General features: G+C 50.1%; 1 protein-coding gene across 1 annotated transcript; it reads right to left on the bottom strand.

Annotated features, from left to right (window-relative positions):
• Positions 1 to 229: 229 nt before the first annotated feature.
• Positions 230 to 1162, bottom strand: LOC134433887 (olfactory receptor 14J1-like). The gene has a single exon (XM_063182585.1). It carries the CDS (start codon positions 1160 to 1162, stop codon positions 230 to 232), a length of 933 nt encoding a protein of 310 aa, XP_063038655.1.
• Between the last annotated feature and the right edge of the window lie 24241 nt (positions 1163 to 25403).

Here is a 25403-nt window from a genome sequence, read left to right as displayed (position 1 = left end):
GTTCCTTTTGTTCCTTTAAAGCCACCAAGATTGCAGCCACTCATTGACACAATCTGTGGCCAAACAGAAGATGGTGAGAAACAAAATGAAAAATGGCACAAATAATGACATTTCTTGTTGGACAACATGAAAAAGCTAAAGCAAATTAAAAGAACTTTCAAAATGAAACCAATGAGAAGTGTCAAAGTTTACTTTTATTACAAATGATTGATTTTAACTGGCCAACAGTTTAATGTTTCTGATACCATCCCATCATCAGTCTCCTCACTGCAGCCTTGAGCTCCTGGTTTCTCAGGCTGTAGATGAGGGGGTTCAGGGCTGGAGGCACCACCGAGTACAGAACTGACAGGACCAGATCCAGGGATGGGGACGAGATGGAGGGGGGCTTCAGGTAGGCGAACAAAGCGGTGCTTACAAAGAGGGAGACCACAGCCAGGTGAGGGAGGCAGGTGGAAAAGGCTTTGTGCCGTCCCTGCTCAGAAGGGATCCTCAGCACTGCCCTGAAGATCTGCACATAGGAGAAAACAATGAACACAGAACAACCAAACACCAAAAAGGCACTAACACTGAGAAGCCCCAGTTCCCTGAGGTGGGATGTGGAGCAGGAGAGCTTGAGGATCTGCGGGATTTCACAGAAGAACTGGCCCAGGGCATTGCCATGGCACAGGGGCAGGGAAAATGTATTGGCTGTGTGCATGAGAGCATTGAGAAAGCCACTGGCCCAGGCAGCTGCTGCCATGTGGGCACAAGCTCTGCTGCCCAGGAGGGTCCCGTAGTGCAGGGGTTTGCAGATGGACACATAGCGGTCGTAGCACATGACGGTTAGGAGAGAAAGTTCTGCTCCCATGAAGAAGATAAGCAGAAATACTTGGGTAGCACATCCAGTATAGGAGATTCTACTGGTGTCCCAGAGGGAATTGTGCATGGCTTTGGGGACAGTGGTGCAGATGAAGCCCAGGTCGCTGAGGGCCAGGTTGAGCAGGAAGAAGAACATGGGCGTGTGCAGGTGGTGGCCGCAGGCTATGGCGCTGATGATGAGGCCGTTGCCCAGGAGGGCAGCCAGGGAGATGCCCAGCAAGAGGCAGAAGTGCAGGAGCTGCAGCTGCCACGTGTCTGCCAGTGCCAGCAGGAGGAAGTAGCTGATGGAGCTGCTGTTGGACATTTGCTGGTGCCTTGGCATGGGGATCTGAGAAAAAACTAATCATGGAATAGTTGGGCTTGGATAGCACTTTAAATATCCCAGCACAGCCTGGAGGCACTTTCCCCCACTGCCTGCCCAGGGCTCTGCTGCCTGGAGCTGTCCCTGCCAGCAGCTGCTTCCCTGTGCCCAGGGCTTGGCCCTGCCAGTGCTGCCAGAGCCCAGCCCAGCCCTGGGGGCTCAGCTCTGCCCTGCAGATCCCTCCCAGCTCTGACACTGCCCCCAGGGGCAGCTCTGGCTCTGCAGGCTCTGATAGCAACATCAGAGCAACCCTAAGGAGGTTGGCAAAGCGACACTGATGCTGCCTCTAAGGGCTCTGTGCTGATATCTGTAATTTCCTGATGTAGTAACATCTGAGAAAAATTTCTTTTTTCTCATCCTGGACTGGGAGATGATTATCTATGTGCAATTTCCCATCCAGGAAACCCAGAGCAGTAGAGTAATAAAGCAAGAATTCCCCTTTTATGCAGCCCCTGCCTTGCTCTATTCCCTGTATAATCTACTTGGAAACATTCTACAGTTAAATGCCATGCTGGGAGCAGTCCTGAACAATGCAGCATCATCCCCACACAAGGAGAACACTTCCAAGCCGTACCAGCTGTCTCCTCCCACCCAGATCTTGTCCCCCAGTGCTGGGAGCAGCTGCCAGGGCTGGCTGAGAGCTGTCCCTGGCAGGCAGCAGAGTCCCTGACCCAGCACAGCGCCCTGGGCTGCAGGACCCTGCTCTGCAGGACAGCCCTGGGCACCTCTGGCTGCTCTGCACAAGAGACAATCAGAGAATGTACTCACAGAGTCTGTAGGCATTGGGATGTTCCAGCTTGAGGAGATGGCTCCAGGAGCTGCAGCTGCATTGTCCTGCAGCCAGAGGTTCCTGTGCCAAGAGCTGGCAGTGACTGTGCCCCAGGCACTTCTCAGCACCTTCCCAGCCCTGACTGATTGAAGCTCTCTGTGCCTCTGTGCCGTGCCCAGGGTGGCTGCAGGCAGTGCCCCAGCCCTGCTGGGCTGGCAGAAGAGCTGCTCATCAAGAGAAATGTGCTTTTGAAGGTTTACTTGGTTACCAGGAGCTGCCTCTGTGCCAGGAGCCCAGCCCAGCTCAGCAGCACAGACACAGCACAAGGACCTTAATGAGCCTCTGGGGCTTTGTGCTGAGGCCCTGAACATCAGTCCCTGAGAGGGAGCTGAAGAAACCTCTCCAGAACTCCAAGTCAGAATCACACTCCAAAGTTTCTTGGACTTTTAATGGGTCCCCCTGAGGGACACAGCTGAGAAAGTGTCCCCAGGCCTCAGGCAGAGCAGAGAACTGGAGGCCGTGATGAGAGGTGGGGACAAAGAGAAGCCAAGTCTTGGTGCCCTGGGGCACAGCAGGGTCTGTGCCACCAAGGGCTGTTAGGAGACACCTTGTCCTGAGGCACTGGGGCCTCCTGGCACAGCCCCAGCCAGGCTGGGCACTGTCAGCCCCTTGTCCTGCCCTCAGCATCCCCCCCTAGCCCACATCCCAGTGGCCTCGAGGATCTGCTCGAAGGAGTCTCTGGTGAGCCTTGCTCAGGAATGGCCCTGGGGACTCCTTAATGCTTACAGAGTTTTTCAAAGGACTTTGGGTTTGGCTTTTGCCTTGGAGTCTCTGAGAGGTTTGTGCAATCATGGCCTCCAATTATCTGCTGTAATCAGTCCCTGGAGAGGCTTTGTCTGTAGCAACACTCTGTGGGGCTCATTAATACTTCAAGGTACTTCAGTTTTTTAAGGTACTTGGTGTTTCCCTTTTGATACAGACTCTGTGAGAGCTTTGTGCAATCACGGCACCAATTATCTGCTTTAACAAGTCCATTGAGAGCTTTGTACAGACACTATTTGGGGCTCATTAATACTTTGTGGTACTCAAAGTTTTTAAGGTACTTTGAAATTTCTATTCTACACTGAGTCTCTGAGAGGTTTTTGTGCCATCCTGACCTCCAAATCTCTCCTCCAAGGAATCCATGTGGGGTCTGTGGTGCAGATGGACCACAGTTGAACCCATTTCTGCTTCGAGACACTTTGGGTGTTTCCTCTGACTTTGACTCCTGGAAAGGTTTGTGCAATCTCCTCTCAGGCCCTGAGGTTCCAGGGCTGTGCTCTAAATGCACCACAGGGCTCATCAGGATCAAGCAAGTCCTGACAAACCATGGCTCTGCCTTGATTTTCCTCTGGTCTGGAGTAGTTCATCAGGAAGATTTCCTTTTACAGTTATGGAAAAATATTTCAAAGAGCTTCTTAGCAATATGTATTCCTGTCTTAAAGGGTGCCTTTATTGCTGTTCCTATTGTACAAGAAGTGATTGCAGCATTCTGTGGTTGATATTGGTCCAGGGTCTCTCCTAAGGAAGTCTGGCCAGGTCAGTGAAGTTTTACCCCAAGCACTGACCCAGTGTGGACAACCTTGCCCCACATTCCCTAACCCCATGTGAGAAATGATTTTTACTTTCAAAAATGTAAATGGTTTATTAAGACCTTATCAAAATACAACAGAAGACTGAATAAAGAAACGAACACAGCACCAGGAGCAAAGGATTCAGTCACTATGTGCTCATCTACAAAATGGATGCTCTGTCTTTTATACCTCTAGCCCCTACCAAAGTCTTGTCAATCCACTCCTTCTTCACTGTCCAGTGGTGGAGATCCCTGTCTAACACCTTGATTGGAGGTCAGGTGCTGCCACAGTAAAAAGCCGACCCTCCCAAATGCCCCGACTACTGAGACCATCCTGTGATAACAGTGCAAAAGGGAGGGGAAGGATGACTATACATCTACAAAACTTGTCTTAACTTATATTTAATGTTCGCCCCTTAATTGTGATAGTCCGCCATAGGATTACTCATCTATAACAAGCTGCCCTTTTCTTTTTCTAGAAGTAATTTTGCTTGAACAATTAAGTAAAAAATTTTATCCATCTCTTGAATGAGTCATACCAGCATCTGTTGATGTGGGCAAGGAAACAGTGGGAACAGGAGAAAAAATCTCAGGTTTTATTTAGACACACTTATTTGGAATGGACAAAAGGGCATCACAGAGGTCCAGTATGGTTTTGGTTCCCACCTACTGTGCCTATGTGGCTGCTACCATAGTCAGTGTATCTTAGGGGTGAATACAGAGGCCAACTCGGTCCTGCCCTCCAGTCCCTGTTGAATTAAAAGACAGTTGAGGAATTATAGAGGTCAGGTATGGCCTTTTGTCCCTACCTTACCATGGCTATGGGTTGCTACCCACAGCAGGGCTATGGAGCCTTCTTGGTAGCAAACAAAGGGGCCAACACACTCTTGCCCTCCTTCCTTTGTCTTATTTTCTTAGAGAATCTGTCCCATTACCTTTTACAGTCCCTTGTGTACTTCTCGTCAGCAGATGCTGGTAATTCTAACCCATTAAAACAGGAAGACAGTTCTCGAGCTGGTTGGTGGAAGCTTGATCCACTTTTTGGGTGTCTTGGTGTTTTTCTGGTTGTCTTTCAGTCTTTGGCTAGTACTCCATGCGCTACCTCTTTTTCTATATCCACAAACACATAGAAGGGTTTGTCTAAGGCAGGAAGACTCAGTGCTGGTGCACTGACTAATTTTTGTTTTAAAAGCTTCAAACATTTTTCATTGTCTTTTTCCCACCTAATCTCTTCTTCAACTAACTTTTCATACAAGAACTTGATGGCCTTCATGTATCCTTCAATCCATAGCCTACAATATCCCAACAGACCTAAAACCTTCTGAGTTCTCTCTTAGTTTTTGGCCATGGGAGTGAGACTATTCCCGTAATTCTCTCAGGGTTCAGCCACCGGCTCCCTTGACAAATCACATGTTCTAGGTAATTTACTTCTCTCTCTACAAATTTGAGTTTCCCTTTTGATACCAGAAGTCCTTGGTCCCCCAGAAAATTTAACAACACTATGGTGGATTTCCAAACTTCTTTTTCTTCTTGCTATGAAGAAGCAAATAATTTACATATTTGATGAACTTTATCTCAGGTTTAATGGAGAAGAGCTGTATTACTTCTGCTAGGGTTTGATCAAACAGGTTTGGGGATTCAGAAAACCCTTGGGGTAACCTAGTCCACCAAGTTCCTTCCTCCCAGAATCAGGGTCCTCCCATTCAAATGCAAATACATCCCACTTTCCCCTGGCAGTGGGCACACCCAAAAAGCATCTTTTAGGTCTGTCATGCTAAACCACTGGTGTGCTGGGGGGATATTACTCAGTAGTGTTTAGGGGTTAGGCACTACTGGGTATCAATTCACTGTTCTTTTGTTCACTTCTCTTAATCTTGGACAAGCCTGTAAGTCCCATCTGACTTCTTTACTGGAAATATGTGTGTATTATGGGGGGACATACATGGTCCTAAGGTCCTGTCCTCAAGTAGGTCCTGGATCAGCAGCAGTAATCCTCGTCTCCCCCTCCAGGGAGAGTGGGTATTGTATATACCCAGACAGGATGGTTCTCATCAACTATTTTTATTACTATAGGTTTCATGTTCTGTTTACCTTGGTTTTTTGGTTTTGCCCAAACCATCTCATGAATTTTGCCCTCATCCTCTGCCCTTAATTAGAGCAGTTTAACTACCATTTTCCCTTCCTCTGGGAGCACTCATATGTCAAACTGTGTCAAACTGCATCTGTAAATCCCATCGTAACAAATTTCACTCTGCTTCTGGAACTAATAGAACATCCCTAATTCCTATTTATTTGTTTCTTCAAACTTTATTTGCTTTATAACTGAGGCTTTGAACCTTTCCCCTTTAGCACCTACTATTTGCACAGTATCTTGACCCTTTTTGCACGCCTTTGGGATTCTACCAACACAAGTTCTTTCAGCCCCCCTGTCTACTAAGAACTCAAATTCTTCCTTCTGGGGATCTATTTTTAAAGATATCAAGGGCTCCTGATGGTATTCTGTCCCCAGGAGGTAGAGCCCCTGACGCCCCTAGTCTTCTACTTCTCCTTTTGGCTCAGTCTCACAGACCCTCAGCTCCTTCTCCCTCTGGGAGAAATGCTTTCTGACATGCTCACTCTCTTCACAGTAAAAGCAAACTGGTCATAGGTTCCCCTGTTTCCCAAACTCTCCTTTTTGTGCCCAGTCCCAAGGAGCTGCATCCCCCCTCCATCTATCTTCCTGCACTCGGAATCCTCCTGCCTTACCAGGGTTGTTCTTTGCATGCTGGTTTCCTTCCGTAATGACAGTTACCATTACCTTGGGTTTTGTCTTGGTCTTCTTTTAGTCCCTTTTTACATACACCTTCTGTGGTTCTCTTAAAAGATCCTCTGATCTCCTTTCTTGACAACCATCTAACTTTTCTAACTTTCTTCATATATCTGGCTAGGTATGAGTGATGAAATTTATCTTTAGTAAGATCTGTCCAGCCACTGTATCAGGGTCAACTCCTGAATATTGCCTCATATTCCTTCTCAGTCTTTCTAGCCACTCTGTCACAGTTTCTTCCTTACTTTGCTGCACATTGTAAGCTTTATGAGCATTTTAATTACATGGAGCTGCCTCTTTGCTACCTCTTATAATCAATGTTCCATATTCCTCCATGTCTTGCCTACCCCCGGTGCTGTTGTGGTCCCAGGTGGAGTGAATTATGGGCATTTTCAGATTCCCAGGAGGTATTTGCATATGCTCCCTTTCCCATATCCATATCTCAGCCACTCAGATCATCTGTCTTTCTTCTGTTGTGAATAGCATGGTCATTATTGATTGCATCTCTTCCCATGTGTAAATATTGGGCCCCAGAAACTGGTCTAACTGTTCCACTAATCCAGTGAGGTCCTCTAGTAATCCCTTCAATTATTTCTTGAACATTCTCATGTCAGAAGAACCAAGAGGCACAGTTACAAATCTAATTCCTCCCTGCACCCCACACAGGGGTACACATTCCCTCAGGGGATATAATCCCGCTGCTTGGTTCCCATCCCCTGATCTGCTTTCCTCTCATTGTGCCACCCTCTTTCTGGTGTTTTGACTAGGCCCATCAGGGGCTAGGGGAGATGCATCTGGGGCTATTGGAAGTGGGGGGGCTAAGTGTTCTAACGGCTCCCATTCTTTATTTTCTGATACCTTAAACATGCTCACCTTTGCAGGTGAGGTGTCCCCCTCCCAGCAGGCAGGGTAGTCACTCTCTTCCTGATTGAATTGTTTCTTAGCTCTTACATGGATGTTTAATGCCTGACCCATCCATCCTTTGTCTGACCCATATCTCGGCCAGTATACATTTCCCTCTGGTCCATTCTACCATGCAATACCAGAGATAAGGATGAGCTCAAAATGAGCTCATTTTTAGCTCATCCTTATCTGTGGTATTTGGGTCATATTTCCACTGGGCTAGTTTCCTTCCCAGTGGGCCATCTGGGAGTATACCTATTGTTACTTCTTCAATTTCTATTCCTCCCCTCGGGGATTCCCTATTTGCCCATAGTCCCATCCTGACCCGCCCATCAAAGGCCCTCCTCTGTCAGAGCCCACCTCTCCAGCCACAGGCCCTCTGGACAGAGCCTGCCTCTCTCAGAAGGGAAAAGGAAAGGGGGAGTGGGAAGAAAAGAAACAAGGAAAAGAGGAAAGAGAAGGAAAAGGAAGAGAGAGAGAAAACCCAAAAACTGTACTTCTCTTTTTACAAGTAAAAAAACCCCAATTCTTACGATCCAGGGGCTTCCATATTACCAGATTGGTTCCTGCCCTTCCTCTCCTCCTTGGTTCAAGGCTCTGGTCCCACGGTCGTACTCTGCTCCCTGTCCTGCCTGGCTCAGCTCAGCTATGGCCTGCCCCTGGCCCAATTCACCTCGGCAGCTGCAGTTCCACCCCTGGCTCAGCTTTGATGGCTCTGCCTGCCTTGATTTGACTCAGCAGCTTCCATCCTGCTTCTCACCCAGCTTGGTTTGGCTTTGGTTGCTCTGTCCACCCTAATTCAACTTCAATGCTTCAAGGGACCAGGATGGTACCAGTATATTACTAATGTGAAGCTCACTTTCATACACTGGAATTACAGAGTCACAATCTGGCCAGAAATAGTAATGTGGATGGTACTCACCGCTCTTCCCCTCTTTTCTTTATCCAGTCTCCTGGTGTCTTTGGGCTTCCAACCTGCAACCACTGGTGGAACAGGGAGAGTCCGACAGACTCTGCCCAATCTATGGCAGGGGGCACCCCTTTTGAAAACTCCTAAGGTCACCAGGTGTATTGGTCTCCATTTGTGAGAAATGATGCTCACTTCCAAAAATTCAAAAGGATTATTAAAACCTTATCAAAAAGACAACAGAAGACTGAATAGAAAAAACATTAAGGTACCTGGAGCAAAGGATTTTTTCCCACCATGTGCGCATCCACACAATGGATGGATGTTTCACCTTTTAACGCTTTAGCCCCTCTAAAAATCTTGTTAATCAACTCTTTATTCGCTGTCCAGTGGTGGAGGTCACTTCCTTACATCTTGATTGGAGGTCAGGTGTTGCTATAGTACCAAGCCAACCCTCCCAAATACCCCAACTACCAGGTAACCCTGTGATAACAACACAAGGGGGTGTAAAACATAACCATAAATCTATAAAACTTCTCTTAACATATCTATTACATCTGCCTTTTAATTGTGAGACTCAAACATGGCTTTACTCATCTATCACACAATTATTTCAAAACTGCTTCCTGTTTCACCCTGACTGTCTCTGAGGAGGAACAGGGCATCTTTCAGGCACTTCCACAAGCTCCAGCTTCTCATTTAATGAGGAACCTGGGAAGGAAATGTCCATATTCAGAAGGAGAAAAGCAGAGGAAATGGATTAGAAATTCTTAGAAAAAATTACCCCTGTTACAGACAAGGTTCACCAAGTAATTCCCTGCATTTCTCCTTTTCAGATTCTTTCAGTCTTCTACTCTGGGATGTGCAGCTTCTTCTGCTGCTTATCATGAACTGTTTGCTCTCTTGATTTATACAAGCACGAAAGATGTAGAATCATCTCAAGTGAAAACAGAAAGAAACTGCCTCTGACAACCTGAATGATTATCACACAACTCTCCATTTCTGACTGCAGGTTCTGGAAATTCTTTCTCTGAATTCAGTCAGGGTTGCCTTCTCCAACAAGTCCTGGTACCACCTCCTGTTTTCCAAGTTTGGAACAGCCACAATGAAAACATCACCAATGGCACAGCTCCCCAGTCCACCAGCAAAAGAAAGGACAAGCTGTCAAGTTCCCCAAACCTTTGTCTGCTTTGCTGCAAGAGTCCTGCTGCATGCACAGCGTGGAAAGCCAAGAGAAGCTGCAGTAGGTAGCACATCTTGTGACAGGAGCTCGACCTCGTTTTCCAGGAAAGGTTTTTGAGAAGAGCAGACAGGACTGTGGAGAAGATTCCTGGAAAACTGAACCAGCTTTCTAGAAGTGAAATGAAAATGGAAAGAAACCATCTGAAATATTTTCCTTAGTTTATTTCTATGTGCCCCTTTTCAATCTTGCAATACTTCTCCATGCCATGAGTTCTAAATGCATCTCACCTCTGAGATCAATGACTTAGCGAGTTTCAGACACTCTAAAATACCATGAGCTGAACACAGTTTGCCTTCCCCTCTTTTTACTGGAAAGCAATGCTGGAGCCATCAGTGCAGTGCTTGGGTCAGGCCCGAATCCTGCAGGCAGGGAATGTGCCCTGGCAGTGTGTGACCCTCAGCAGGGACAATGCTCAGCAATCCTGCAGGCAGGGAATGTGCCCCGGCAGTGTGTGACCCTCAGCAGGGACAATGCTCAGCAATCCTGCAGGCAGGGAATGTGCCCCGGCAGTGTGTGACCCTCAGCAGGGACAATGCTCAGCAGCGTTGCTGTGCTCAGTCCCCATGGAACCATGCCAGGAGCAGCTGCTGAGCTCAGAAGCCATCGCAGCCCCCACCCTGCCCCAGAGCCCCTTGGCAGGGTGGGCTCCTGCCCTGGCTCTGTGTGCCAGGAGCCAGCAGCACTGGGTGCAGGGAGCCCAGGGAGGGCACAGAAATGCTGGGTGAGAAATGCTGGGGCACAGCGAGATGGGCGAGTGCAGCCAGGCAGGGCAGAGGAGCAGCACGCCCAGGGGGCAGAGCCTGCAGGACAGATGGCCAGGGGGAGTAAACAACAAACTGCTCAGGAGGGTGGAGAACAACATTTTAGTTGCAAAATTCAGAGAATGAGGTATTTGGGAAATCTGAAATCACTTGACTGTCCTGGGGTGACGTTATGATGCTTGTATCCCCATTCATCTGTTCTGTACCTTTAAGACTGTCTCTGAGGAGTCAAAGTTTTGTTTGGGTTTCTCTTATCAGGGACACAGAGACGGGCAGTACATAGGGCTGCTTTCGCTTTTTGCTTTTGGTTTTTCTGCTTTGCTTGCTGTCTCTCTGCTCTTGCTTTTGCTTCTGCTTATTAGCTAGTTTACCTAAACAGTCCAAATTCCTTCCTGGACTGTTTCTCCTCTCCTGTTTCTGTGACCATCTCGAACCTGCTCCGGACTGGGACCTGGGAACACCGAGGGTTAGCAGCGTTTGGCTCAGCAGCTGCCCTAGCGCCGGAGGGACGGAGAACAGAGCAACCACCCCCAAAAGAAACTTTCTGATTTTGTCATCTTTCTCAGAGCGGTGTCAGCTGGTATTGTTCATTTTGTGTGCTGGGGGTGCTGTGTCTGTCAATATACAGGTTCTTTCCACTTCTCTCTGAGGAATTCTTCCCGAACCAGTTGGGGGCAGAGGGGCCGTGTGGGTTTGCATTCTGGGGGGGCCCTCCTTTGAAGATTCTTTAACAAATTTGCCCTAAACCAGGACAAAATATTGGCGTCCATCATGGTGGCTCGAGAGAATGGAAAAACCCTGTTTTGACTGCATTTTGGTTGCTATTACTCTGTGTTCCATGTTTTTTGAATTCATAATGTCTATTGAGATGAAGGTTTGCGTGCATTTCCGGTCCCTAGGGTTTTTTGAGATTTTAATACCTCTATGGTCCCTAGGTTTATTTTCTTACCCAGAAATTGCTTTAGTATTGTCCCTAATATGTAGTTTTTACATCAGAGGGGCAGTGACCACAGTAGCTATCCTGCTGGGCTTGGTGGCAGTGATGTGCAAGAAGTTTATAAACATGCTGGGGTCTGCTCCAGGTATGAATGGTTCATGGCTATGGTTATGCAGCCAGTTTGTTGGAGGAGGAGCAGGAGGGAATGAGGTTTTTCAGCCTCTGCTTTCCTTCTTCTCCTATGAATCGGTTGCATCACTAGTGAAGGGTGTTCAGTTTCCCCTCAATGTTAAAGAAACCATCTTTCTGGTATTCAATCTGGTAACATTCCTCTATACAGCCTGCTGCTTCTCTAGAATGAGGGCTGAGATTTCTAGACAGGCTGATGAGACCCCTGATACAGGAGTAGTCCCCAGTGTGGAAAATCCTGAGTGGTGTGGAAAATGGGAGGATATGGGCCAAATCCTGAAGGAATTCTCTGACCCTATAGTCTGGGACTTTCCCCATGAACAAATTCAGAACCCAGCTGAGGTGGGGAAATATCTGAAAGAGAAATACCAGGATGAGCTTAAGGAGAGGAAGGTCATTGCAGTGAGCTGGGCCCTGGCATATGCTTATCGCACACTGCTAGATACTGTCGGGCAGCAGACAGAGGCAGAGGGGCAGGGAGATAAATCAGCAACTGTCCCGGTGACTCAGGCTGCAGCTAACACTCCAGGCTCAAAGCCAGCATCTAAACCCATGGCTGTTGCTACCAGCACTAGAAGTGGGAAATGCACGGACAAGACCAATCAACCGGTGGATGATGATGATGATGATGATGAAGGAGAAGGAACCTCAATGCCTCCTGACATAAAATCAGGAGTCAAAGCAGCAGGTGCAAGATCAGATGCAAATATTGAGTCCTTTTCCCTGAAGGACCTTTGTAGCTTTTGGAAGGATTACACTCGACAACCTGATGAATCCATAATTAGTTGGCTGGTCCGTCTCTGGGGTGCTGCAGGCGAGGCTACAGTTCTGGATGGCACTGAAGCGAGGCATTTGGGATCACTGTCACAGGATCCTGTCATTGACCAAGAAATGATGAGCGGAGCTAACCCTCACAACCTCTGGGCACGGGTCTTGGACAGTGTTGAACGAAGATCCCTGTGTGCAGATGATCTCTATATGCAACAAACTCAGTGGAAGACCATAGAGCAAGGGATCCAACGCCTGAGAGAAATGGCAGTGGCAGAGATTATCTTCTCAGATGATGTAACAACTAGGAACCCAGACTTGGTACCATGCACGTCTGTGATGTGGCGAAAACTCGTACGACTTGGGCCACACGAATATGCTTCTGCCTTAGCCATCCTGAAGAGGGATGAGAGGGGTGAGACTGTGCTTGTCATGGCAAGGAAGCTCCGAGCATATGCAGATGCTGTACATGGCCCGACACATGCCAGAATCGCAGCGGTGGAAACACATCTGCAGAAATTAGAGGATAAGATAAAGGAGAATCATAAGAAGCTTGGAGAGGAGATTAAAGAAGACCTTCACCAAATTTCAGCAGTACAGATCAGAGGTTCTGGTCTCCAAGGCAGACGTTTCCCAGATGGTGAGAGAAGGTACACCCCACGAGCTGAGCTGTGGTTTTACCTGCGTGATTGTGGGGAAAACATGAGAAGGTGGGATAGGAAACCTACTGCTGTTCTGGCACAACGGGTGTGTGAACTGAAGGAAGCCACTAGAAGGAAAGCAGCTCCAGTTGCCCGTAGCCGAACGGCCAGGTATGATGATGATGACATGTCTGATCCCCTCGAAGGAACATCCAAAACATATGCCCAGGGAAAGAAGGATAAGCAGGCTTAGAGGGGCCCTGCCTCTAGCCAGGTAGAGGCTGGGGAAAATCGTGTTTTCTGGTCTGTGTGGATTCGTTGGCCAGGCACATCGGAACCAAGAGAGTACAAAGCTTTGGTTGATACTGGTGTGCAATGTACATTAATCCCATCAAGACATGTGGGGACAGATCCGTTTCTATTGCTGGTGTGACAGGGGGATCCCAGGATTTCACTTTGGTGGAAGCTGATGTGAGCCTAACGGGAAATGTGTAGAAGAAGCATCCTACTATGACTGGCCCAGAGCCCCCATGTATTTTGGGCATAGACTACTATCGAAGTGGCTATTTCAAAGACCCAAAAGGACTCAGATGGGCATTTGGAATAGCTGCTGTAGAGACAGAGGGCATCCAGCAATTGAACACCTTGCCTGGGTTGTCTGAGAATCCATCTGCAGTAGGATGCCTGACGGGAGAAGAGCAACGAGTGCCAATTGCCACTTCCATAGTGCATCGACGGCAGTATAGGACCACTCGAGATGCTGTTATCCCCATCCATAAGATGATCCGTGAGCTGGAGAGCCAAGGGGTGGTCAGCAAGATCCACTCACCCTTCAAGAGTCCCATTTGGCCTGTGCGAAAATCTGAAGGAGAACGGAGATTGACTGTGGACTACCATGCATTGAATGAAGTGACTCCACCACTGAGTGCTGCCGTGACAGATATATTAGAGCTCCAGTATGAGCTTGAGTCCAAGGCAGCAAAGTGGTATGCCACTATAGACATTGCGAATGCATTTTTCTCCATTCCTCTGGCAGCAGAATGCAGGCCTCAGTTTGCCTTCACATGGAGGGGAGTCCATTACACCTGGAACCGACTGCCCCAGGGATGGAAGCACAGCCCCACCATCTGCCATGGACTGATCCAGGCTGCACTGGAGAATGGTGAGGCTCCAGAACATCTGCAGTATATTGATGGCATCTTTGTGTGGGGGAACACAGCTGCAGAAGTGTTTGAGAAAGGGAAGGAAATCATCCAGATCCTCCTGCGAGCTGGTTTTGCCATTAAAAAGAGCAAAGTAAAGGGACCAGCTCGTGCGATTCAGTTCCTGGGAGTGAAGTGGCAAGATGGACGGTGTCAGATTCCTAAAGATGTCATCAACAAGATCACAGCAATGTCTCCACCCACCAATAAGAAAGATACACAAGCTTTCCTGGGTGCCATAGGTTTTTGGAGGATGCATATTCCCAAATACAGTCAGATTGTGAGGCCTCTTTACCTGGTCACCCGCAAGAAGAAGGAGTTCCACTTGGGCCCTGAGCAGCAACAAGCCTTTGCACAGATCAAGCAGGAGGTCACTCATGCCCTAGCTCTTGGCCCGGTCAGGACAGGACCAGAGGTGAAGAACATGCTCTACTCTGCAGCTGGGAACCATGGCTTGTCCTGGAGCCTTTGGCAGAAGGTGCCTGAGGAGACTCGAGGCCAACCACTGGGATTTTGGAGTTGAAGCTACAGAGGGTCTGAAGCCAAGTACACTCCAACAGAGAAGGAAATCTTGGCTGCCTATGAAGGAGTCCAGGCTGCCTTGGCACTGAAGCACAACTCCTCCTGGCACCCCGACTACCGGTGCTGGGGTGGATGTTCAAAGGCAAGGTTCCTTCCACTCACCATGCCACCAGTGCAACATGGAGCAAGTGGAATGCTCTCATCACTCAGCCCGTATAGGTAAACTGAATCGCCCTGGGATTTTGGAGGTCATTACAAATTGGCCCGAAGGTGAGAATTTTGGTGTCACAGATGAAGAGGAACAAGAACCAGTGACACGTGCTGAAGAGGCTCCTCCCTATAACCAACTGCCTCCAGAGGAAACACGCTACGCTCTTTTCACTGACGGTTCCTGTTCCATCGTAGGGATGAACCGGAAATGGAAAGCAGCCATATGGAGCCCCACACGACAGGTTGCACCAGCTACCGAAGGAGAAGGTGGATCAAGCCAACTTGCTGAACTCAAAGCTGTTCAGCTGGCCCTGGACATTGCTGAGAGAGAGAAGTGGCCAAAGCTCTACCTCTACCCTGATTCATGGATGGTAGCCAATGCTCTGTGGGGATGGCTGGAGAGGTGGAAAAAGGCTAAATGGCAACGTAGAGGAAAACCAATTTGGGCTGCTGATGAGTGGAAAGACATTGCTACCAGGGTAGGGAGGCTACCTGGGAAAGTCCACCATGTAGATGCCCATGTACCCAAGAGTAGAGCCAATGAGGAGCACCAAAACAATGAGCAGGTAGACCAAGCTGCAAAGATAGGGGTGTCCAAAATAGACCTAGATTGGGAATATAAGGGAGAGTTATTCCTAGCTAGATGGGCCCATGATGCCTCAGGCCATCAGGGCAGAGATGCCACCTATAAGTGGGCACGAGACCGAGGGGTGGATCTAACCATGGACAGTATTGCTCAGGTTATCCATGACTGTGAGACGTGTGCTGCCATCAAGCAGGCTGAGCGAGTGAAGCCCCTGTGGTATGGTGGGCGGTGGTCCAAGTACAAGTATGGGGAGGCCTGGCAGATTGACTCCATCACACTGCCCCAGACACGCCAGGGCAAGCGCTACGTGCTAACCATGGTGGAAGCCACCACTGGATGATTGGAAACCTACCCTGTGTCTCATGCTACAGCCCAGAACACCATCCTGGGCCTTGAAAAGCAAGTTCTGTGGAGACATGGCACCCCTGAGAGGATTGAGTCAGACAACAGGACTCATTTCAAGAACAGCCTTATCAACACCTGGGCTAGGGAACATGGCATTGAGTGGGTGTACCATATCCCCTACCATGCACCAGCTGCAGGAAAAGTGGAGAGGTACAATGGACTACTAAAAACCCAGTTGAAAGCTTTCGGTGGGGGATTTTTCAAAAATTGGGAGCAGCATTTAGCAAAGGCCACCTGGTTAGTTAACACCCAAGGTTCCAACAACTGAGCAGGTCCTGCTCAGTCTGAGTCCCTGAATATAATAGAAGGAGACAAAGTCCCGGTGGAACATATCAGAGGTTTGTTAGGGAAGACTGTGTGGATCAATTCTGCCTCCAGTACAGAGAAACCCATTCGTGGGTTTGTCTTTGCTCAGGGACCAGGTTGCACGTGGTGGATAATGCAAAGAGATGGAACGACATGATGTGTACCTCAGGGAGATCTGATTGTGGGGTAAGAATGATATGCAATATCACTGTTTGTTGGATGTTACTGCCATTGTCTGTATATTAAACCATTCAGACATGAGATAGAAGGAAATGTGTAAGTGTTGAAGGCCTGAGCAAGTGATAGATGGAGCTTTAAGTGGGTAAAGTGAAAAGGGGGAATCCTGCAGCTCTGTAATATAGGGCCTGGATTCAGTGGTCCAGTGTGGGGATGTGATGAAGGCATGATGGGTATTGCTTGTAAATTTTGGGGGAACAGATGGAAATTTTGTATGAATAATGCATGATGTGTGGTAGTATGTTGATGATATGGGGATAAGGGGTGGAATGTCCTGGGATGACATCATGACATTTGTATCCCCATTCATCTGTTCTGTGCCTTTAAGACTGTCTCTGAGGAGTGAAAGTTTTGTTTGGGTTTCTCTTATCAGGGACACAGAGAGGGGCAGTACACAGGGCTGCTTTTCTGCTTTGCTTGCTGTCTCTCTGCTCTCGCTTTTGCTTCTGCTTATTAGCTAGTTTACCTAAACAGTCCAAATTCCTTCCTGGACTGTTTCTCCTCTCCTGTTTCTGTGACCATCTCGAACCTGCTCCGGACTGGGACCTGGGAACACCGAGGGTTAGCAGCGTTTGGCTCAGCAGCTGCCCCAGCGCTGGAGAGACTGAGAACAGAGCAACCACCCCCGAAAGAGACTTTCTGACTTTGCCATCTTTCTCAGAGTGGTGTCATCTGGTATTGTTCATTTTGTGTGCTGGGGGGTGCTGTGCCTGAAATAAACAGGTTCTTTCCACTTCTCTCCGAGGAATTTTTTCCCGAACCGGTTGTGGGGGAGGGGCTGTGTGGGTTTGCTTTCTGGAGGGGCCCTCCTTTGGAGATTCTTTAACAAATTTGCCCTAAACCAGGACAAGCTTTAAGGATGCTGCTTTTTGACAGGAACTTTCTGCTTGTAGCTAAGCCTTAAAGAGTTTTGCAATAAGAACCTTTTGAAGTATAATTTTAGAATATTACTTGTAGTGAGGATCTTTGAAACTAAGCTTTAGAATATATAAAAGGAAACATGCTTATCTCACACCTTAACAAAGCAGTGAAAAGCAGCTTGAGAAAGGAAGATGAACATCAATTCAAGGATTTATAGTTTTGACCAAGGGAAGCTGGACATCACTGTTATGAGATTTATAGTCCTTGCATTTAAAAGGTGGACCCACATCTTGAATCTGGACCTCACCATCTGGGAGACTTCTTCCTTCTTTCAGAAGCTGGACCCCCACCATCTGAGATACTGCTTTTGGGATACATCCAGAGAAATCCTAAATCACAATAGGTATAGAATTGTGACGTAAAAATTGGGAATAGAAACTGCTGATGAGTAAAAATTGGAATAGAAACTGCTGAGAAAGCTGATGAGTACCCCTATAAATACCTGTAAGCCTCAACTATTGGTGTGCAGTTGGAGGGAAAACAACCCCCACTGTTTCCAGTGCTGTATTGCTCATGCTTTACCATATTAATTAATAAATTGATTGCTGCTTGAATATTGGCCTAGTCAAGCTTCTTATTTATAACAGAATGCTCAGCGGATGCTCGAGGGGTCTCTGTGCCTCCTTCCTTGGGAATGCTTGGGAGGGGCTGGAGGGGATTTTTCCTGTCCCTGTCACCCCAGGCCATTCCCCAGGGGGTGTCCATCATTCTCACCCCAGGGAATGCCTGGGTGGTCTCCCTCCCTCTCACTCCTGTGCCAGGGGTTGCTCGGGGCAGTCTCTGTCCCTCTCAGCCCAGGGGATGCCTGGGGGTCTCTGTCCCCTCACCCTGGGGGATGCTCGGGGGGTCTCCATCCCTCTGGCCTCAGGCAATGCCTGTGCAGGGCTTGGGACCAGGGGCTCTGTGTCCCTCTCACCGCTGAGGGTGCTCGGGGCTGGGGGGTCTCTCCGACCTTCTCACACCTGAGTGAAGGTGCAAATGAGACCATGGGAATGCAACTTGTGGATCTGCTCGAACTTGGATTGTACTGAACAAGAAATGGAAAGGAGTGAGAGAGAGAAAAAAATATAAAAGGCTCCAGCCCGGACTCTGCACCTCCCGCGGACAGCCGCAGGGCGCAGCGCCTTTCATAATTCCAGCCAATCAGAGGACGCGGTAAACAATTTCCAGCCAACCAGAGCATTTCTCGCCGATGACTCACCGGTTGCCAGGCGGGCCCGCAGAGCCCGGCGGCCCCGGAGCGGAATTTGGGGCTCGGGCCGGGGGACGGATCCGCCCCGGGGGGGTCCCCGAGCCCCTGCCCAGCCCTGGGGCCGATCGGGGGCTCCCCCACCCAGCAGCCGGTGCTGCGGGGCCGCGGGGCAGAGCGGTGGGAAAGGGGGCTCCGGGCTGGCAGCGGGGGAAATGCGGGAGGAAGAGGAGGGAGAGGAGGAGCAGCAGCAGGAGCGGGAGAATCGCGGCGCTCGCAGCGCCCGCACGCCGAGCCTGCAGCACCCCCTGCCCCGGGAGCAGCGCCCCCAGCCCCGAGCCGCAGGGGAGGGCGGAGGCCGAGCTCGCCCCGGCTCCAGCCAGGGGTCTCCAGGAGGATTTTTTGGAGAGTGTTCGGAGCCGGCAGATCCCGGAGTCGAGCCCCGGATATCTCCGGTCTCCCTAAGAGGAGCTTTTTCGGGGGCAGAGGAGCCGCGATCGCCCCTCGGGAGGGTCCCGGGGGTTCCACGTGGGGATGGCCCGGTGCCGACGGGGCGGGACATTGGTTTTGGGGATCCCCGTGAGAGCCGGGGCTGTGGAACCAGGGACCCCCGGGTCGGGGAGAGGGGAAGGGGCGATACCGGAGCTGGGGGACCCCCGGCAGCCGGGAGATGAGGCGGGGACGGAAGCCCCGGACCCTGGTAGGAGTGTCCTGGGGTGACTTCATGATGCTCGTACCCCATCGGTCTGTTTAGCCCAGAAATGAGTTCTGCACCTTTAAGGCTGGTTCTGAGAGCGAAGGGGAGGAGGAAGAAGCTGCAGTTTGTTTTCATACACTGCACTCACTCCTCCACATTCTGGCTCCTGGACTGTTTCGATGCCTTAAGGAACTGGAACAGTGCCCAGATGGAGCTGAGAGGAATAAAGTGGATTTTTACTGAAATGCCTTCAAAGGCCACACCCTGGCAGTATGGGAGCCACAGCTGTGGTTCTGCCTGCATGGCTCCAAGATGGGAGCAAAAGAGGGCTTGGTCATGAGATCTCACATTTTTATGAGTTTTAGTCTATTTGCATATAGGAGTTAACTGCCCAATTAATAGCTTCAAATTATGAAGTTTAATCCTCCTTGCTGGCTTGCCCGCCCTCCTCTTTTCACGTTGTTTATACTTTGGGCCTGAAGTTTGAAGAGATTGTCCTTGAGTCTCCAGCTAGAAGATGATTGTTTTGTCTTCACCACCCTGTGAAAAGATCCCAGTAACACTTACTATAAAGCTGAAAGCTGCACACCAAAACAGAACAGAAAAACTTAAAACCTAAGGTATCAGTTGTCTGCTGACAGACAGCAGGACAGAGCTCTCCTTTGCTTTTAGTTAGTTTTGGCTCACTGAGGCAGAGAAGTTACCCCAACTGTGGTTTTTCTTTTTCTTTGGAGCTGTTTAAAGCTGCTCTGGACTGAACACCCAGAACACCACAGGCACCTCACACCTGTGGCCCACCAGGCTGAGCCTGGGCCGCGGCAGTTCCAGCAGTGGAGGGACTGATAAGAGACTGATAAGAGACTGAGTGAGCTGAGCTACAGCCCACAGAAGGACTTTCTGAGTTTGTCATCTCTTTTGTAGCGGCAAGAGGTTTTATTGTTTAATGTTGTTCATTTTTTGTGCTGATGAATGCTTTGCCTGTTAAATAAAGAGGTTTTTTCCCATTTTCTCCGAGGAAGTCTTTTCCTGATCTGGTGGGGGAGTGGCTGCTTGAATTTGCTTTTTAGAGAAAACCCCTTTGGAGATTTTCTCCCAAATTTACCCTAATCCAGGACAGGGTTGTGGGAAGAAAGAGGACCCCCAAGTGGCTGGAGTGGGGGGAGGCTCGAGAGGGGGACCCTGAAATCCCCCAGCATCCCTAAGCAGGACCCTGGAGAGAGGGATCCCCAGGACCCATGGGATCCCCAGCAGCCCTGAGACAGGGGACCACCAGAACCCCAGAGGGATGAGACTGGAAATGGGATGCTCCTGGTGGCTTTTTTTAATTCACTCTTGATTTTTGGAAGTTTTTATGGGCACCAGATAACTTCTGGAGATGGATTTGGTTGGGAGGAATTCCCAATCCAAGGATTCACACCTTGTTTTTCCCCAAACCAGGATTTCCCATTCCCAAACCTTCACCTGATGGAGGAGAAGGCTGCGAGGAAGAGGAAGATGCCCCAGGACACCCAGGCAGGTGAGGAAGAAGTCAGTGGCCCTTTCCCTCTTTCTCCTGCTCCATCTCCCAGCCCAGCACGGCCCCCAGCTGCAGGACAACACTGCTGCCAACGCCATCCTGCTGGGGATGCACTGGGGGGATCTCCTTCCCCTTCCCTCTGGCACGGAGGCAAATCCCATCCTCTCCTTGTCCTTCCTACCCCAGAGAAGGAGCTGAGGATGGAGACCAGGGAGGACAGATCCCTGCAGCAGAACCTCGTGGAAGAGGCTGTTTTTAGTGGTGCCACAGTGCAGAATTACAATGGGGAGGGAAAGTCCCAGAGATCCCACAAGAGGAGGGGCTGCAAACCCAGCCCAGGCTGCTCTGAGAAGGAAAGAACCCCATTGAGCCAGGAAGGTGGACAGAGCTTCAGCCAGAGCTTGGAGCTGGTGGCTCATGAGCAACTTCATGATGGGAAGAAGCCCTACAAGTGCTTGGAGTGTGGGAAGAGCTTTAGGCGGAGCTCCCACCTGATCTGCCACCAGATAATCCACACCGGGGAATGGCCCTACAAGTGTGGGGAGTGTGGGAAGGGCTTCAGCTGCAGCTCCGCCCTCATCACCCACCAGCGCATCCACACTGGGGAGAGGCCCTACGAGTGTCCCCAGTGTCAGAAGAGGTTTCACACCAGCTCCAATCTCCTCTGCCACCAGCAGATTCACACTGAGGAGAGGCCCTTCCTCTGCCCTGAGTGCAGGAAGGGTTTCAAGCGCAACTCCAACCTTGTTAGGCACCAGCGCATCCACACTGGGGAGAGGCCCTTCTGCTGTCCTGACTGTGGGAAGGGCTTCAAGCACAACTTTACCCTCATCAGGCACCAGTGCATCCACACCGGGGAGAGGCCCTACAGTGCATCCAATGTTGGAAGAGCTTCTCAGACCACTCGTTCTTTACCCGACACCAATGGAGTCATCGGTAAGGGCAGCCCTGTGAGTGCCCCAACTGCAGGAAGAGCTTTGTGCATTGCTCCAGCTTCATCCCCCATAGGAGCACCCATGTTCGTCAGAGCCCTGGCCATCTACTTTCCCTGTGATCCATGTTGGGAAGACACTGGGCTGGCTATTCTTTTGTTTTGGCCCTAATTTTCTTTGGATTCATCTTCATCCCTTTAAAACAGACAAAATTGGGGTAAAAATCAATAAATTCATCAAAGGCATCTAAAGCCTCACTTTTTACTTTTGTTTTGGGGGAATCTGGGATTCAGGGAGATGATTGGGAGAATTTGGGGGTTTTGGGGGTATTTCGTGTACTTGTTTCCCTTTCTTTGCTCTGAAAGAGACAAGAGGGTTCAATCTGTCACCTTAATGCCACTGAAAACTACTCACTCCCACCCCAAAATTCCTCAATTCCACAACTCTTTGGTGTGGAATGGGGTTTGAAGGGGATTGAGCAAAGCAGGCTTCAAATCAGGAGGGTTGAGATGGGCATTAGGTGGGGCAGGATGGGTGGGATGGGGTTTGGGAGGTGGGAAATGGGGGAAATATGGCTTGGGAAGGGGGTCTTGATGTCCAGGAGTGGTGGGATGAGTTGGGGTTGGGATTGGGGAGGTGGGCTGGGGTCTGGAGTGAGACAGCCAGAGTTTGGGGATGATGAAGGGAGGGGGAGCCCATTACTGAGTGAATTTTTTAAGAATCCACATTCCTGAAGAGAATTTGAGGCATCTCATGTTTCTGAGGCAGTTTTGGGGCACTCCCCAGCTCTTGGGGGTTCCTGAGAGCAGCTCCATGGAGCCCCATTGCCAGGGGTGGTTGCCTTGGGCACGATCTCAGAGCTGTAGCCAAAGTCCATTGCCTCAGCGCTGGAGAGCAGAGAAATGATGAACAGCCCCAGACATCTCCAGTGTGTGTTTGGGGGCAGGGAGAATTCTGCATTGGTGGGGTGGTCACTGCCCCATCCCAGCCACTGCAGCCTCTGGTGCAGCCCCAAAGTGGCTGCCAAGCCCCTGGCACCCCAAAAACCCCAATTGTTAGAGGGACCAGAGCAGGTCAGGCTGTGACATGGGTGTGACACTGACACGTCCCAGGCCCCAGAGCTCACAGCAGCTGAGATCCAAGGCTGATTGTGGATCTCTGTCTCCCTCTCTCTCTTCTCCTGACTTCGTCTTTTTGAAATCTGGATAACTTCAAGTTGGACAGGTTAGAATTTGCTCAGTGAGTGCTTTATGAAGTGATGTACTGTAATTCCGCATTGTTTCACATGTCCCAAGTACCTTATTCTCTTTGCAACTAAGTGTGCAACTAAAAGTTTGTTCTCCACCCTCCTGAGCAGTTTGTTGTTTTCTCCCCTTGGCCATCTGTCCTGCAGGCTGTGCCCCCTGGGCGTGCTGCTCCTCTGCCCTGGCCGGCTGCACTCGCCCATCTCGCTGTGCCCCAGCATTTCTCACCCAGCATTTCTGTGCCCTCCCTGGGCTCCCTGCACCCAGTGCTGCTGGCTCCTGGCACACAGAGCCAGGCACAGAGCCAGGGCAGGAGCCCACCCTGCCAAGGGGCTCTGGGGCAGGGCAGGGGCTGCAGTGGCTTCTGAGCTCAGCAGCTGCTCCTGGCATGGTTCCATGGAGACCATGGAACGCTGCTGAGCATTGTCCCTGCTGAGGGTCACACACTGCTGGGGCACATTCCCTGCCTGCAGGATTGCTGAGCATTGTCCCTGCTGAGGGTCACACACTGCCGGGGCACATTCCCTGCCTGCAGGATTGCTGAGCATTGTCCCTGCTGAGGGTCACACACTGCCGGGGCACATTCCCTGACTGCAGGATTGCTGAGCATTGTCCCTGCTGAGGGTCACACACTGCCGGGGCACATTCCCTGCCTGCAGGATTTGTGCCCGACCCAAGCACTGCACTGATGGCTCCAGTGTTGTTTTCCAACAAAAACAGGGGAAGGCAAACTGTGTGCAGCTCATGGTATTTTAGTGTGTCTGAAACTCACTAAGTCACCGATCTCAGAGGTGAGATCCATTTGGAATTAACTGGATAGTAAAGTAGTGCAAGATGGAAAAGGGAGCATAGAAATAAATTGAGGAAAATATTTTGAATTGTTTCTTTCAATTTTCATTTCAAGCTGTTTCAGTTTTCCAGGAATCTTCTCTGCAATCCTGTCTGCTCTTTTCAAAAACCTTTCCTGGAGAAAGAGGTTGAGCTCCTGTCACAAGATGTGCCACCAACTGCAGCTTCTCTGGCCTTCCCACACGGTGCATGCAGCAGGACTCCTGCAGCAAAGCAGGACAAAGGTTTTGAGGACTTGACAACTTGTCCTTTCTTTTCCTGGTGGACTGGGGTGTAGTGCCTTTGCTGAGGTTTTCATTGGTACTGTTCTAGGCTAAGAAAACAGGAGGTACCAATACCAGAAATTGCTAGGGAATACAAACCTGGCTGCATGCATAGAAAGAATCTCCAGAGCCGAGCCTGCAGCCACAAGTGGAGAGTTGTGTGGTAATCATTCCAACTCGTCACTGGACATCTTGAAAATTATCTGGAATGTGAAAATGCTCTGACGGGGGAGTTTGTTTCTGAGTTCAGTGTAGATGATTCCGAATCTGGTGCCATGGTGCACAAATCAAGAACACAATCAGTTCATGAGAAGCACCAGAACAAGCTGGACCTCCCAGAGCAGCTGACTGAAAGAATCTGAAAAGGAGAAATGCAGGGGATGACCTGGTGAACCTTGCCAGAAAGAAGGATTTTTTCCAGTAATTCCTAATCCATTCCCTTGGCTTTTGGCTTTCTTTGCAAGGCCAATTGCATCCCAGGTTCAACATGAAGTGAGAAGCCTGAGCTTGTGCAAGTGGCTGAAAGATGCCCTGTTCCTCTGCAGGGACACTCAGGCTGGAACAGGAGCCCGAGCCCTGTCTGGGGAAGCCTCCTCCAAGCTGGAATTTGTGCCGTGCTGGGAGAGGAGGAGGAGGGGGAGAAGGCTGGTGCTGTGTGGCAGGAGCAGGAGGTTTGGGCCACAGGACATTCGGTCTGCGCCGTTGCCCCACAATGGGCGGCCGTACCTGGGGCTCTGGGCCTGGCCCCACGTGCGCTGAGCTCCCTGGGCTGGGCTCAGGTTCCCGCTGGGACTGGGCAGAGCCTGGGCTCAAACTGGGGGCAGCAGCAGTGCAAAACACCTCTGGGCATCTGTGTTTCCTGCTGCTGGGAAGGAGCAATGAAGCGAGTCAAGAAGGTCTGGTTTCTGTTTCTCCTGGTGGATTTTTTAATTTAATTCCACACTATGGAGGCAATTTCTGTGGTGGCCTCTGTCAGCTTATTCTATTTCAACAGCTTCAGCAACAGGGCTGTGTTTGAGCACTGCAAATGTGGCCTGTGTGGCTTTAATTCCCCTCGCCTTAGGGCTCAGGGGCTGGTGGACATTCCAGTATCTGCTGATCTTTATGCCTGTGACAAAAATACTGACTTCACTGTCATGAAACACCGTGCGTAGCACCAACTGAAAGAGGCACTTGCAGTTTTATGGATAAAATTCAGGTGGCAAGCAGAAGAGGGCCAAGAGCAGCCATGATCCCCAATTCCCAAGGCAAAGGCACAAGCACCTCCGGCTGTCAGCTCAGGGTGAGTAAAAGAGCATTGAACACAGCGCTGGAACCCGATCCTTTCTTCCTCTGAGGGCTGGCTCAGGGCAGCACAGGCGGGCCCTGAGCAGTCAGGGCTGTGTGTGGGTGCTGTCTGCTCTGCTCCAGAATTGAGCTGGAAAAAGCCCTTGGCAGCCGAGGCAGGAGCAGGCGGGAAGGGGCCGGCGCTGCTGCTGCTCCTGGCCGGGAGCCCCGGCTGGGCCGGGCCGGCGCCCCCTGCGCTGCGGCTGCTGCTGCTGCCAGAGCCGGGCGGCTGCAGGGATGGTA

Source organism: Melospiza melodia, unplaced genomic scaffold (genome assembly GCF_035770615.1).
Source record: "Melospiza melodia melodia isolate bMelMel2 unplaced genomic scaffold, bMelMel2.pri scaffold_28, whole genome shotgun sequence".
Taxonomy (NCBI): Eukaryota; Metazoa; Chordata; class Aves; order Passeriformes; family Passerellidae; genus Melospiza; species Melospiza melodia.
Note: the sequence above shows the minus strand (reverse complement) of the source record. Positions and strands in the feature narration are given on the sequence as shown.